This window comes from Globicephala melas, chromosome 3 (assembly GCF_963455315.2).
Source record: "Globicephala melas chromosome 3, mGloMel1.2, whole genome shotgun sequence".
In the NCBI taxonomy this organism is placed as follows: Eukaryota; Metazoa; Chordata; class Mammalia; order Artiodactyla; family Delphinidae; genus Globicephala; species Globicephala melas.
Window position 1 is genome coordinate 47,353,988 of NC_083316.1, and position 16,562 is coordinate 47,370,549.

The window sequence follows — 16,562 nt, forward strand, 5'->3', positions numbered from 1 at the left end:
ACATTGTGACTTTTCTATATTTTTTTGCTTAAGCCTTTACATGGGAAAAAGTAAGAATAAACTATTTTCTATCGTGCTCTTCCCCCTCTACCCCCCACTCTATTTCTATTGTGCATTTGAAAGTTATTCAGCTTCTTCTCATCCAGGACAAACTAGCATTTAAGGTATTAAAAAGAACAACACAACTTGAGAATAAATAATAAAAATAAGAAAGTTTCAATGCAAGTTCAAGGCCTGAACCCCACCTGGGGGAGCAAAGTAGAAGGGAAATTTTTATTGTATATACTCTTTTGTACTTTGTAAATTTTGAAACACATGAATGTATTACCTTCACAAAATACACAAAATCGAAAAACAAAAATGAGAAAAAAATTTCAGTGATTAAAAACACAATGCCAGTTAAACAAAACAGCTGTGTCAACCCAAGGACTGCCAGTGTAGTACCTCTAAGCTTTTGTTACAGGTTCATTTTGGTTAATTAATTCAATGCTGCCTTGGTTCTGCTACATATCTTTTTTATATATGCATACTCTCTCTCAAAAGAGATTGCAAAATTAGGGAGGAAAAGAATGTTACATTTCTTTCATATCTTCTTCATCGCCTAGGGCTTGGAAAACATCTATGATATGTACTCAATATTTGGAACCATAAAAGTTTAGAATGGAAAAAGACCTTAAAGATCTAGTCCAGCGCTGTCATCTTATAGATGAAAAAAACTGATGCATAGGAAATGTACAAAATTTATCCAACTATCACAGGATAAAAACTCAGGACTTTAAATGAATAAAAACAAAAGAAAAACAAAACTCACAATCACAATTTTAAGCTTTACTATAAAAACAAAAGGTGTCCACTAGAGGGAGCCAATAGTCCATTAACTTGAAGAAGTTCCTATTGGTCCCTTCAAAAGACCTATAGGGTAATAATAAAGACTTTTTCCCAGAGCCACAGAAAATGACTGAAGGGCCATATACCTCAATCAATGTAAATTAGGATTTCTTTCACTAGAGGTAAAAATAGAGATTTTTCAAATCTCCAGCATTAAAAAAATGTTATTAGCATAAAGTAAAATTTATTCTTTTTTTCTTGTGTGTGTGTGTGTGTGTGTGTGTGTGTGTACTGCTCTATCAATTTTAACACACATATACACTTTGTAAAACCACCATCACAATCAACAAAGAGAACAATTCAATTATTCACAAAAAACCTCCCTCCTGCTCTGACTTAGTCACACCTGCCACTGCACTGGATATGCACAGAAGCGTTCCACATAGATGTTCAGTGTTTATCCATTCACCCATAGGAACATTTGAATTAACAGAGATGCTATAAATATTTAGGTACGGAACGGTAAGCTGGGATGAAGTGAGATGGTAGCATTGACATATATACACTAACAAATGTAAAATCGATAGCTAGTGGGAAGCAGCCGCATAGCACAGGGAGATCAGCTCAGTGCTTTGTGACCACCTAGAGGGGTGGGATAGGGAGGGTGGGAGGGAGGCTCAAGAGGGAGGGGATATGGGGATATATGTATATGTATAGATGATTCACTTTGTTATACAGCAGAAACTAACACAACATTGTAAAGCAATTATACTCCAATAAAGATGTTAAAAATATATATATTCACATACAAGTTTTTGTGTGAACATAAGCTTTCATTTCTCCAGGGTAAACGCCCAGGAGCAGGAATATGAAGTCATATATAAGTACATGTTTAACTTTAAAAGAGACTGCCAAACTGTTTTCCAAAGTGACTACCAATCTAGGCTTCCCACCATCAATGGAGGAGATTTCCAATTGCTCTGCATCCTCTCTTGATTTTGGCGTTATTAGTATTCTTATTTTAGCCATTCTACTAGATATGTAGTGGTATCTCACCATGGTTTTAATTTGCATTTCCCTAGTGCTAATAATGTTAAACATCTTTTCAGGTGCTTATTTGCTGTCTGTATATCTTTGATGAAGCATCTTTATATCTTTGATGAAGTGTCTTTTCAAATCTATTATTTGTTGTTTGTTTTCTTACAGTTGAGTTTTGTGAATTCTTTATATATTCTTGATACCAGTTCACTGTCATATATGCGATTTACCAGTATTTTCTCCCCAACATTCGCTTGTCCTCTCATCCTCTTAACAGTGCCTTTCACATAGCAAAAGTTTTTAATTTTGATGAAGTCCAATTTATCATGTTTTTTCTTTTATAAATCATGCTTTTGGTGTCATGTCTAAAATCTCCTTGCCTAACCCCAGGGCATAAAGATTTTCTGTTTTTCTAAAATTTTTTTAGTTTTACATTGAATTCTATGAATGAATTTCTGTATTAAAAAATTAGGTTTAGGTTGAGGTTCATTTTTTTGCATGTAGATGAATAGATGTCCAACTGTCCCAACATTGTGAGCATTGGTGGTATAGTGGTAAGCATAGCTGCCTTCTAATTGTTCCAACATCATTTGCCAAAAAGACTGATCTTTTCCCTTTAAGTTACCTTTACATCTTCGTCAAAAATCAACTGGCCATGTTTGTGTGTGTTTCTGGACTCTGTTCTGTTCCACTGACCCAAGTGTCCATCCAACCCTTCACCAACACCAGTCTTCATTACTGTGATTTTATAGAGTAAGTCTTAAAACTAGGTAGCATGACTCCTGCTTTTTAAATAAAGAACAGTGAAAGTCACGTTCAAGAAAGCTGACAAAATCTACATAACAAATTTTAGGTTCAAATTAAACATTTTGGAAATAAGCCAGAAAAAAAGCAAATATGAGGGAAAAGACAGAAAGAAAAGGAGAAATGAAGTAGAAGCAAAAGAAAAGGGGAAAGAAGTGGGAACATGCCAGTCATACACATAAAGTGGTATAAACAGAGAAAGAAATAGAGAAGGAAAGAAAAAAAGGCACAGGAAGAAGAAGGAAAATAAAAAGAAAATGGTTCCCTGCACATTAGATCACAAGCACTACACCCGAGCCAGTGAATTTCTATCCGTAAGCCATGAACACCGTGGTTACAACTGCATACCAGAGCTAGCATCAGTAGTAAGAACAGGGCAAGGGCCCGGTGGAGGCTCCAGACCAAGGACCCATCCTGCTAAAGATCTAAAGCCGGCCAAACACTTTCCTCATTTAATAGTCCAAAACAAGCAATGATCATAATACACACCTCTATTTCTATATAACCCACTTCATTAGGTTTAAATAATCCTAGGTAACTGTCTGTTCCCATACATAAATGGGCCAATTCAATGATCCCCATGGAATTTACTGATGTTTTGTTTAGAGGTTTCAAAGAGACAACTGTCTAGTTCTCTGAGGATGAACTATCCACCCTGTCTACCATACGGGGTTGTCACGAAGATCAAATGAGATCATAAAGAATTGCTTCATAAACTGAAATTTCTTATAAAAATACAAGGTAGTATCACTGGTTCTCTTCATCCAAAGTCTGGGGCCACGAAGCTTTGTTAGACACAGATGACAGCATATGGCTCGACTATGAGGACCCTTTAGTGAAATCGAAAATTGTCTCCACTGGCAGCCAGTCCAGCTCTCTTTCTAGTCACCCATGTTACTAACAGCAAAGAGTGGTTCAGTAAATAGCTCTGGGCCCTTCTCTGCAAAATCTCCTCTGTTAGGGACATTCAGATATTAGGATCTCACTTTCCTTTCTTACACACAAAAATTCACTATTTCCCCCTACTTTCTATACTTAACTCTTGGATTCTTGAAAAATAAAATCATAGTTAACAAATGTAAATGCAGTCACACAGCAAATATGACATGTTTTTAAACTAAAAATAAGATTTGACACATTCCAAAATAAAAGCTTCACTCATCATTTCTGTTATAAAATTCTCCTGTGGTGTGTGTGTAATTTCTGTCTTTAAAAAATACTCTAAGAGTCTTTATATTTCATGTTGCTTTCTCTAACTATGCCTTTCTGTAATTCACAGACCCAGGAAACCACCTATCCCCTGCTATATTTATGTAAGTGTTTAAGCTGATTATGTTTACCTTACCTCCTTTATTTGAGAAGACAGCTGATCATTTAATATGTATTACATAGTACTTTATACATTACTGGAATTCTGTGAATATATGAACGTGTGTTGACTACACTGAATATTTCTGGTTTATGATTCTGTTTACTCATTCGGTCATTAGTTTATTTAATAAGCTAGTCAACCTCATGCCATGGCAATGGAGGCAGTCTGACACGCCACAAGAACACAGGCTTCAGAGATAGAGACCTCAGTTTAAATCCTGACTCTTACTACTACCTGAGTAACTTTGGACAAGTCAGTAACTTTGGCCTCATTAATTTCCTGATCTTTAAGATCAAGATAATACCACCAACATCTACAGGTGCTGAGTTCAATGACGACTGTGCAATGAGTCTGGCACATCACAGGTGTTGTTGGTATCAGTTCCTTTCTTAGACCTTAGAACTAAGGTCTAAGAAAGTTCTAAGTAAGAACTTAGTAAGATGCTGTACATCTGAAACTAATATAATATTGTAAATTAACTTATACTTCAATTAAAAAAACACAGGCAATTAAAAAAAAAAAAAAGAATCCCCAGTGAAGTACAGCATTTGGAACCAAGGATAGAGTTTCCACTGCCTGATACTAATAAGCACTGTGGTCTCAGAACAGGCTAAAGTCACCCAAGATTCTAATTAAAAGTTGGATCAGCAAGCTAGAGATAACTGCCAAATGGAGAGACAACTAATTGTCCAGCTGACAACCTTGACATCTAGAAGAGGGAGATTGCTGATGGAATTCCGTGACGAAGTTAGATCCTAAACATACAAAGTTGTCTGGCCTTAGCCTTGGTGCTGGTGACCACCCTCCCCTTGCTCTGCAGCCTTTCTCAGCCTCTAGTCCCCAAAGGAACCAAAGAAATGACTCAGATAGGAAACAGTCACGTTTTCTCTGCTCAAACCCAGGTGCCCCGTGGCCCCAAAATGCCTCGCTGAATGTGCTGTAAGAGAATTCCTTATTCTTCTGTTGGAGTAAAAGGCAGCAAATATTAAGGGCCCATCATCTTCGTTTCTTCATTTAATACCTCTCAGGTTCTTAGCACTTTGGTAGCCCTCTCTGTAGATAGCTCAACAATTCCTCTTTTCTGGACTCGTGTGACTTCATTCCTCTTTAGTATTCTCCCATTCCCTGAATCCTAGGCAGGTCTCCTCCACCTCCAGCAATGAAACAGTCTAGCATGCAGTGAGGACAGAAGTGTCAGCAGAGAGACATCCTTACCCTCAGATTATTGGGTAGTAAGTGAGCAATCATAAAACAGCACTAAAACACGAGCAAAAATGTTTAGGGAAAAGTAGACATGCACTGCAGGGTTAATCTGAGACATCGGGGAATTCTAGTACAACTCTTCATTATAGACCTGAGCTCCACTTAAAGATCAGATGCCTCTGCCACTAACCCCCTGAATACACACCTTCACACTGCTCAGAAAGGTGCAAGACAGAACTACTGTTTCACCCTTTCATGTTCCCCAGGAGAGGTACTAAGCTACTATAGCCATCCTCCCAGTGTGCAAAAGGCACAAAAAGTCTTCCTCACTGAAAAGCCACTGCAACAAAAGACTACTTAAGGGGTGCTCTATGAAGAAGAGAGCACCAAGAAAAACTGTAATCAATTTTGCTGTAGCAGCAGATTCAGTTCTCCACCCAACAAATCACAAGTTGAAGCATCACGCCCATGGACAAGTAAGCTCTTTCACATGAGGAAGTTTCAATAGACTGACCAGACCCACTGGTCCTCCCCAAACTCCTCCCCTTCGGGGCTGACTTGTTGCCATTACCTGTACAAGTGACGGTTGTCTTCAAAGTCTTCCTGGCCCCATTTTCCCTTGATGTCTTCAATAACGTGATTCTTCAGGAATTTTTTTAGCAGCTGGACCGTTTGTTTGCGGGTCACTTCGGGGCCAAAGTTTTGGCTGCGCCTCAACAGCTCGTGTAGCCAATCCACAGCTTCGGCCGCTGTGAAGCAACGTTCATAACTTTTGAAACGACACCGATGTTTCCGTAACGGCATCTTGGTGCGAAAAAGCTCAACTGTTTCATTCCACTAGGGGCAAAAAGAGAGGAATGTATTTAGTGATCGATTGAGTTTTTTACAAGGTTATTACATCCCAAATATTTAAGACAATGAATGCAGTTTTTCCATTTAAAAGACTGCCTTAAGGGGACTTCCCTGGTAGTGCAAATGGTTAAGAATCCGCCTGCCAATGCAGGGGACACAGGTTCGAGCTCTGGTCGGGGAAGATCCCACATGCTGTGGAGCAACTAAGCCCGTGCACCACAACTACTCAGCCTGCACTCTAGAGCCCATGATCCACAACTACTGAAGCCCGCGTGCCTAGAGCCCATGCTCCACAACAAGAGAAGCCACCGCAATGAGAAGCCCACGCACCACAATAGAAGAGTAGCCCCCGCTCGCCGCAACCAGAGAAAGCCCGCGTGCAGCAACGAAGACCCAACACAGCCAAAGATAAGTAAATTAATTAATTAAAAAAATAAAATCTAGACATCCAAGCCATCATCAGCCATCCCTAAATTAAATGAAATGTTCACATATGGTGTTCTTCCTGCATAATTACTCCAACATTTTCTTAGGACCCTCGTCTTCCCACCATTCCTTCTAAAAGTCCCGAAAACTCAGAGTCTTACTCTCATAACCATTCTCTCTCCTCTTATGCTCCTCTTGCAAGTCTATCACTTAACAGACTCTGAGCCTTATTTTTCACCTACCTTCCTACTGAAATCAGCTCTTCTGATTTCACCTTTTTCTTTCAGTGATAGTTCTGACCTCAGCATATTCTTTTTATTTTGCCCAACACTGGTTCCTTATCTTCTCTTCCAACCAGGCCTCTTCTTCCAGGTTTCTCTTCATATGCTCTACTGCCCAATCACCTCTGCACCTGTTGTCCCATTTCTCTTCTCCCTTTGATGGCTAACTTTCTCAGCCACAGTAATCATTCCTGAGTATACAACACCAGGTGCTTCAAGGGCCCAGGTAGGGTCTGTGCAAGCAGGCACCCTGGATGTACAGCACCAGACACAACAAACACACAGTTGGTACTCAACAAGCAAACGCCTAACTGGTCTTTCACTTTCCTTATTTTTTTTTTTTTAACTACCCCCTAACCTTATTCAACTTAATTCTACTTTGACTCCCAGTCATGTCTTTCTCCTGGCCAAACTCAAACATCTTTTTGTCCTATGCATATCAATCTTTCTACTTCATTTGACACTACTATAAGCCATGCTCCAAATTAAGTTGGTCCAGATTTAAACTTTTTCTTTTTAACTTTCTTAAAACCACACACAGGGCTTCCCTGGTGATGCAGTGGTTGAGAGTCCGCCTGCCAATGCAGGGGACATGGGTTTGTGCCCCGGTCCGGGAAGATCCCACATGCCACGGAGAGGCTGAGCCCGTGAGCCATGGCCGCTGAGCCTGCGCGTCCGGAGACTGTGCTCCGCAACGGGAGAGGCCACAACAGTGAGAGGCCCGCGTACCGCAAAAAAAAAAAAAAACCATACACACACAAAAACAATACAAGCTGTAGAGTAAGATAACCTATAACCAGAATTTCTAAAACAAAACAAAAAATTCAGATCAAGAAAGGACAGACACTCCATACAAAAATGGGAAAACAAACAGGCACTTCACATAAAAGAACCTCCAAATTTACCATAACATATGCAGATATTCAATCTCATTAATTAGCAGTGAAATGCAAAAGAAATCTATAATGCAATACCACTACATGCCTACAGAATGGCTAAAATGAAAAAGGCAATATACTAAGTGTTACCAAGGGAACGTGGAACAACTGGAAATTATATGCACACTGTATAACCCAGCAATTCCATTCTTAAGTATATATGCCACAGAAATATGTTCACCAAAAGCCACCCTGCTCATAATAGCACTATCTTAATAGACAAAAACAACCCAAATATCCACCAACATAAGAACAGATAAATTGATTCATGCAATGGAATGCTGCACAGCAATGAGAATGAACTATTGCTACATGCAATAACATAGATGAATAACATAGATAAAATATAATTGATATAAGAAGGCCAGATGTGAAAAGTACTATATGATTGTATTTACATAAAGTTTAAAAGCAGACAAAAGCTAATCCATGGTATTAGAAATCAAAGTAGTGGTAGAGACTGGGAGGGGCGGAGGGACATCTGGGCTGCTGGTAATGTCATATTTCTTGATGTGGGCATTGGTTAAATGGGAAGCTCACATTGTAAAAATGCACTGAGTTGTACGCCTATAATTTGTGTGCTTTTCTGTACATGTTATGCAGAATAAAGGGCTAAAAACAAAACACACATACACATACACACACACACACACACTCATATATTAAAATCTTCCTTGAGAGCAATCCACAATTTTAAATTACCAACCTGAAAGTTGATAAATATGAACTAGCTGATTGTGCTGGTAAACTGAATGTGGAAGAGATTAAGGAGGGTAGCCGAAGAAGAAACAAAGTGAGTGGATGAAAGAGGGACTTGAATGTAAACAGAGGAGAAGCAGGGCAAACTGGCTAGAATGAAATAATGAACAGCAGAAAGAGAGCCCAGGAAGAGTCCATGAATGTTGATTTAAGTTCACTCTCTACCCACCTCCCTCACCAAGTTACTGTGATATCTCTCGTGAGATCATGCTTACGAAAGCCCTCTGTAAAAGATAAGGCATTCCTCAAGCATAAGGAGAATATATAAAATTCCCAGGATAATCTCTTGAAACAAATTACAGGTTCAATCTATTCTGGAGCTAGAAGGAAACTTTGGGGCAAAATTAAGATCCAAAGAGGACAGGCAAGTTGGCACATGTCACTCAGGTATTTAGTCTCATAATAAGATCTGGAAACCTACTCTATGCTCTCCTTCTCGAGTGGTCATTTCATTATAACAAGAACCTACAAACTTCAACATAGCTTTAAACAATTTCCACATATTTTTAAACATTAGCTGTTTGGGTCTTTTTTTCAATTCTCTGCTGACACCAACCTTGCATTTCAGTCCTGATTAATATATGTTGGGAGATGGGGAGGAAAGAAGAGTTAATAAAAAAAAGAGTTTTATTTATTTTAGGTTGATTGATAAATTTAATGCATAGTACTTTATGCATTACTTAATAAAAGAATGAAGATATGGCTCTCTGGGGCCCAATATTTCAAAATATAAGTAAATATGCCTGTTATTTGACTCAAGCTGGTTAGCAGTTCCTCTACTGTCACTTTAATTACAGAATAATGCACACTGTAACAAATTAAATGCAGAAATATATACAAAAGACTCTGCCCTGTCTCTCTCCAATCCCACATATCTATTAATCATACATACACATATATAGAATCCTTCCCTTTGTATGTATGTATTTTGTTTATTATCACTGTCCCTGTTTGCTTCCTTTTTGAAGAAATGAGATCAACCATATTGTACATATTATCCTACAACTTGCTTTTGCATTAAACATACCAGGATATTTTTGTGTCAGTACCTATAGATATAGCCCATTTTATGAATGAATGAGTTCCATAATTTATTCAACCATTTTCCAACTAATGGGCATGCAGCTGTTTCCAGTTTGTTGTTTCACAAGTATATCCTTGTTTACATAACCTAATGTATCAATCCTTTTATTTATTTATTTTTGAGAACAGATTTCTAAAGGGTATCAGCTTATTTAAACCAGTTGTAGCAATTCACACTCCCAGCAATGCTGTATGAGCCTGCTGCCTTACCTCTGGCCATTCCTAGATATTATCATTCTTTTGTCTGCCAATCTACACACAAGAAATGGTATCTTTATATTTTGTTTGTATTTTCCTGCCTTTATCTTCAGTCATTTTTATTTCTTCATTTGAGACTTGCCATTTTTCTTCTGGGTTGTCTTTCTCTATCTTTTACTTAATTTTAAGAACTGTTTAAATCTAGAATTTGAATCTAAGTGCACAGAAGTCAGGAAAGTTACTCTATTTTGCTCAGTTCAGTATCCCCACAACTGAGGACAGTGCCTGACATACAGTACATGTGTTTAATAAATACGTATTGAATGAATATAAATAGGGAATATTAATCCTTTTTCAAATATATTAGAAATGTTTTCCCCTGACTTATCAATTTGTTTATTTGGTCTCTAGCTATATAAAGGTTTCACTGATGATTATATTGTTTTAAGAAAACAAATATATCTTCTTATCTTTATAGCTTCAGGGTTTACTCCCTCAATTGGGAAAGTTTCCCTATCCTGAGATATTAAAAATACTTATCAAATTTTTCTTTTAATATTTTACAGGGATTTTAGTATCTGAATCTTCAACTGAAATTTTTTATGTTGTGGGGAGGAGATCTCCAACTCTATTTTCTCCCAAATGGAGAGTCAATTATGCTACCCTTCTCTCACTAAACTGAAATAGTAAGCTACCTTACATACTACCTTTCTTGATTCTGTTTCTTTCTTTTTTTTTAATAGCTAGCTATGAACGAACTTTGAAACTGTTAATGTTTTACTTTATTATTTTTTTTTAACTTTTTATTTTGGTTTTTTGTTTGTTTTTTAATTAATTTTATTTATTTATTTATTTTGGCTGCATTGGGCCTTCATTGTTGCACACAGGCTTTCTCTAGTTGTGGCGAGCGGGGGCTACTCTTTGTTGCAGTGCGTGGGCTTCTCATTGCGGTGGCTTCTCTTGTTGAGGAGCACAGGCTCTAGGTGCGCGGGCTTCAGTAGTTGTGGTGCACGGGCTTAGCTGCTCTGTGGCATGTGGTATCTTCCTGGACCAGGGCTCGAACCCGGGCTCGCCTGCACTGGCAGGCAAATTCTTAACCACTGCACCACCAGGGAAGTCCTTGATTCTGTTTCTGAACTCTTTTTTTTTTAATCCCACTGAGCTGTTTGTCTATTCCTAAACAATACTACACTGGTGTGATTACAGTCTATTAATACTAAATTTAAATTTCTGGTAGGTCAAAGTCACCTATAGTCATCTTTTTTAAAACCTTTTAATTCCTCCACTTTTACTCTTCTGTATGAGCTTTCTACTCAATGCATCCCCACACAGGGAGGAAAAAATCTATTAGGATTCTGATTGGTTTTTTAGCTATTCTGGTGATAGCTAGTTTTCATTTTACACTAGAAATTTTCTAAGAAGACATCCTTATCAAAGCCTCATATCTCTTTTTTAGAAAAACTCATAAAAAGAATTTTTAATTTATTTATTTTGATTTTTAATAGCATTTAACATTAGGATATTTACTCAATCCATGAGACACTTTAGATTTTCAAAACCTAGCAAGGACCGTGATCTCTGCTCCCACGTATTTCCAAAAATAATTCAGTCATTATTTGGCTACTCTGCCAAGAAAGAAAAAGTTACCTTTAAAATAACTCACTATCCTCAGTAACATTTAGAAAGAAAATATCCTACGTCAACAAAGAACTAGATAGAGCTTGAGAATGTGATTGTTTCAACGACGTATTACGAGACAATCTTTATAGCAAAGGGGACAAAACAGATTTGTTTTGTGATTAAAAAACATTTTTTGTTTATTTCAAACCCCTAGTTTAAGGCATAAAGAATCATACAACTGGGGCTTCCCTGGTGGCGCAGTGGTTAAGAAGCCACCTGCCAATGCAGGGGACACGGTGTTCGAGCCCTGGTCCAGGAAGATCCCACATACCGCGGAGCAACTAAGCCCATGCTCCACAACTACTGAGCCTGCGCTCTAAAGCCCGCAAGCCACAACTGCCGAGCCCCCGTGCCACAACTACTGAAGGCCATGCGCCTAGAGTCAGTGCTCCGCAACAAGAGAATGAGAAGCCCACGCACCACAAGGAAGAGGAGACCCCACTCGCCGCAACTAGAGAAAGCCAGCATGCAGCAACAAAGACCAAACACAGCCAAAGATAAAAATAAAAATAAATAAATTTATATTAAAAAAATCATACAACTATTTTTGCTTAACATGACAAATACTGAGTGTTGAAATGTGCTTCCTATTCTTTTCTCTTGAATATTTATTCCATTTCTTTACTTCTTAATATCAAAAGTATTATGATATAGCACCTGGCCAGGGACTTCAGAGGCAAACGAACGCTAGATCTAGATGTACTTGCCACATACTGGCAGTGTGAACTTGGTCAAGTCAGTTCACCCCTTTACACCTCAATAAAATGAGGGAATTGGACTACATAATCTTTAGAGTCCATTCAAACTCTCAGATTCAATGATGGCTGTAAGTCTTTTAAAGTTTACTAGTTGCATCAGAAGATACAGACAACTCAGAACTAAGTTCAAAGAAAGGATCAGTAGATTTAAGCAGTTTCAGAAAAAGCAATTGTCTTTCTCATTATTTCTTTTTCCTTTTCTTTTTTTTAAATTTATTTTTGGCTGTGTTGGGTCTTCATCGCTGCGCACGGGCTTTCTCTAGTTGTGGTGAGCGGGGGCTACTCTTCGTTGCGGTGCAAGGGCTTCTCATTGTCGTGGTTTCTCTTGTTGCAGAGCACGGGTTCTAGGCGCACAGGCTTCAGTAGTTGTGTCATGTGGGCTCAGTAGTTGTGGCTCGTGGGCTCTACAGCGTAGGCTCAGTAGTTGTGGCGCACAGGCTTAGTTGCTCCGTGGCATGTTGGACCTTCCCGGACCAGGGCTTGAACCCGTGTCCCCTGCATTGGCAGGTGGATTCTTAACCACTCTGCCACCAGGGAAGCCCTCTCATTATTTCTTTTTAACTAATGAACTATTTCATATGTGGGTTAAAATGAAAGCTATTTCAGTGAAGATGAATAAGTTGCTAATTAGCTTCCATATTCACCATGAATTGACTTACAGTGTCTGTCATTTTATTTTGGGCATAGAAATTTACCTAGTTCATAAAATGCTATTTTCAGATAAGACTTTGGTGTCTTAGAAAATGGAGCTGTACATGGTTTGAGAAAGTATAGTGAGCCATGAAAGGAGGAAGTAAACGCCTGCTCTTTGTGTACCAATAGGTTTTTCCCAAGCTTTTCCTGAAGATTAGGTTGAGGATGATGTTGGGAGAAGATGGAAATGCTAAGCTGGGAGCCAGGGAGGAAAGGCAAGCTGGGGCAGATAAGTACAGAGGACTAATCACAAACTTTATGATTTAACTGATTAAAGCTGTAAAGCACAACTGAATTATGTTCAGGGAAACAGAGATTTTACAATGAGGGGAAAGTACCTGTAATGACTACAGAGATCACTGATAAATCTGTAATATTCACTTAAAAAAATGGCTATTGTTTTCTGTGTTTTCAAAAATCTTAGTTTACGATCAAGATTCTCAAATAGAATAAAGTTGAGAACTGAATTGACTACCTAGGAAATTCTGGTGATATTTAGGTATTTTCATTAATTATTCACATATTTAATTTCCTACTTAACTTGATCAGTCTTGGCTAAATCTGACTCAAATATCACTTCTTGGGGACTGAAGACTTCTGAAGAACAGGGTACTTTTCTTTGTAAATTCCTTTGATAATATTTTAATGTGACTCAGAATCAAGAATGACTTTCACATAGGCACTCTGCATTATAAAATGTGGTACTTCAAACAATTCTGTGAATGAGATTAAAAAACAGTTCCAATTATCATGTAATTTATTTTTTTAGTCTAAAGCTGGAAGAATGAGAACTGGTTACCCCAAGATCCAGAGTCTCTCTCTATTTCCCCTGCATTAGTGCTGTGAATAAATTGGCAGTAGGGGAGTGTTATTTTCCCTCCACAAAGAATAGTAAAGTTTTGAAAGTCCCTGATAAGGCACAACCTGTATCTCATCCTTAAAGATGGACCTACCAACACACCATTGTAAAGCAATTATACTCCAATAAAGATGTTAAAAAAAAAAAAAAAAAAAGATGGACCTACCAATAGCCTTGACCCCAGATGGTTTCAAGTGGTAGAGGCAACTGTGAAGTGGAAGCAGATATGAAAAGAGGTTTTATAAAATCCTATTTGTTCCCTGCTACCAGCATCCATACCTCTTAGAGGCAGGTCCAAAGGAAAACCTAAATTTATATGTGTTGAATTTTTTTTCAATGAATGAATCATTATGGGTGTCTGTAGTACATTGTTTGCAAAGATGACTACGATAACTCCTTCCATCCTGTTCTCACCTTTTCCTGGATATCCCTTAGGGTGCATAGAACAAGGAGCCTAATTCCCAAGTTAGCTGGGGCCAGAGAAGTGTTGACAGACCAAGGAGAGCAGTCCTTTCCTCCCAAATCACCTTTAAGCTTTCATAGAAAGTTGTCTAAAACTTACTCTAGACATTACCAAATTATCGCCACTTACTCCATTATGAAATCGCTAAAATCACTTGCTCCAGGTCACAAAGAAATCAAGTACGCCTCAGAACTCTGATTACCAAAGCTCTTCTCCCAGGAAAACAGTCAGCACCCTGGACCAGGGTCTGCAAAGGCTCTTTCAAACCCTAAGTCCGGGCCCACCCTCCTCATTTAGGTCGGTGCTCACAGAAAAAGAAACGTCAGGAGCCGGAAACGTGGCCAGGGAGATCCACCTCTGTTCTGGGCACCGTTAGAAAGAACCTCAAGTGTCACCACAAGTGACACTCGGGACGGAGACACGCTCCAGGCGGCGGGTGGTCCTAAAGTTACGGACTGGGGCGTTGGATTCCGGAGGACAGGAGAGGGGAGAGGGGTGTCACCCTGGTCTTCCGGACGCTTTAAACAGGGAGGCGCCGTTGATTGGCGAGAACCCAGCCAACGTCTCGGGGTCGAAGCTGCGCCCACCCTGGACGGGCTGGACCCCAGGCCCGGTTAGCCTTTCTTTGAGCGTCGTCCAGAATACCGCCGCCCGACCCGAAACATGTCCCGCCTCCAGACCCGGGCCCGGCCTGCCCTGGAGAAGCGAGGACTGACGAGTACGCAGTCGGCACTCAGGCCGGGGCCTCGCTTCGCCCAGATCCCGGTATGCACACTCACCAGCCTGGTGGCCCGGTATGGCCCGGGCCCCACGATGCGGTGCTCCATGGCCCGCACGCAGCGGCGGCCGCGGCCACACCAACGCAGATCCCGGAGAGTCCTAGGCGCCGCAGTTTGAATCCCGAGCCCACGCACTGCAGGCGCTGATTGGGCGGTGCGGCGGCACGTGACGGGAACTGCGGGGCGGGGCCGCCGGGGCCCCACGGAGGGGGCGGTGGGCGTCTCCTCCGAGACCTGCTGCGGAGCGGCAGTAGGTTCACAACCGCCAGGGGTGGAGTCTGCGGCCCACCCTCGCCCACCCCGCGCACACGCAAGCAGTCTCCGCAAAAGGGTCGATGAACGTGTGTAATTAGTGACCGAAAGCCGGTTGGACTGGAGAGGCAAATCCCTGTCCGTCCTTCCAAGTGCACCGTGAACCTGGTGGTGCGGCGAAGATTGGGAGAAGTGGGTAGTGAAAGGAAGCGAGGGGACAGCCTCTTCAAGTGGAGGGACATGTAAAAACTAGATAAGAGCTCTTGGCCACAGGGAGTGTCGACAGCGTGTAAGAACAACAAAGAGCTGGAAAAGAGCCCCATTCAGCTTCCTGTGTTGTTCTTCTGGTAGAGTGGTCTTTCCCTGGAATTTGAGTTCTTTGTTTTTTGGATCTGACTGAAATTTTCAGTCCTATGCCACAGGGCTCTGAGTTCATTTTGCTGCTCAGAATTTTCCCCCTAGGAATTGACGGTGTGATTTGCAATTATTCAAAGGGATAAATGAGGTCACCACTCTATGCCTACAAGTTCAAAGTTCATATGTCATCACCTCAGCAACCATTCAGGATGAGATATCATAAGTAAGAGATAAGGAAAGGATCAGATTCCCACCCTTTGTTAATACTCTTGCTGCATTTGCTGCCTTAGAAATGTATTTAGCTGCATTTTAGAAAGCCCCAAAAATTCCTGAGATGATACATATGTATTACTTTTGTCATCAGAAAAAAGCAATGAAGATATTTTTTTACTTCCAATCCTTATCAGAACTTTTTCTTTTTTTTGGACCTCTAAACTCCATGGAAGAAATATTGCTTGTCCTTGGCAAGGGACACCCATGGGGCACAAGTGACAGAAGGAGAAATTTCAGAGCCTTGTCCATCTGGGGATTGTCAGCGCCTGCCACAGTGGTGGAACTGTGATCTGGTACAAGACATCATGCCCTGCTTCCTGAGCATTTTCCCAAGAGTTGGTCATGAGCCAAAGACAAGATAGTTCCTTTTTCTGGAAAGGCGTATCTCCCAATGATCTACATATCAGAGGCCACAAAGACAGTCTTTGTAAATGTAGTTTAAATTAGACAGCTGATCATCTACCAGTCTTTCAGCATCACATAAATCAACTGGGAAATTGCTCACCTTCTCTCTGCCCTAAAATGCCAGTGCTTTCTACCTTTCTGACCTATGTTTCAGCCACAGTGGTCCTCTTTCCATTCAAACCTCACAGTCCGCTTGGTTCCCCTGCTGGGAATGTTCTTTCCTCAGCTCTTTGCAAGGCCGTCTCCATCTCACCATTCAGG

General features: G+C 40.2%; 1 protein-coding gene across 2 annotated transcripts in view; it reads right to left on the reverse strand.

Moving 5' to 3' along the window:
• The window catches only part of DEPDC1B (DEP domain containing 1B), a 106,954-nt gene extending 91,892 nt beyond the window's left edge, over positions 1-15,062 (reverse strand). For both annotated transcript variants that reach the window (XM_030843828.2, XM_030843824.2), the window contains exons 1-2: positions 15,015-15,062; positions 5,817-6,082 (exon numbers count right to left, since the gene is read on the reverse strand). In XM_030843828.2, the coding sequence (XP_030699688.1) occupies positions 5,817-6,082; positions 15,015-15,062 (314 nt within the window). The remainder of the gene's footprint in view (positions 1-5,816; positions 6,083-15,014) is intronic.
• Between the last annotated feature and the right edge of the window lie 1,500 nt (positions 15,063-16,562).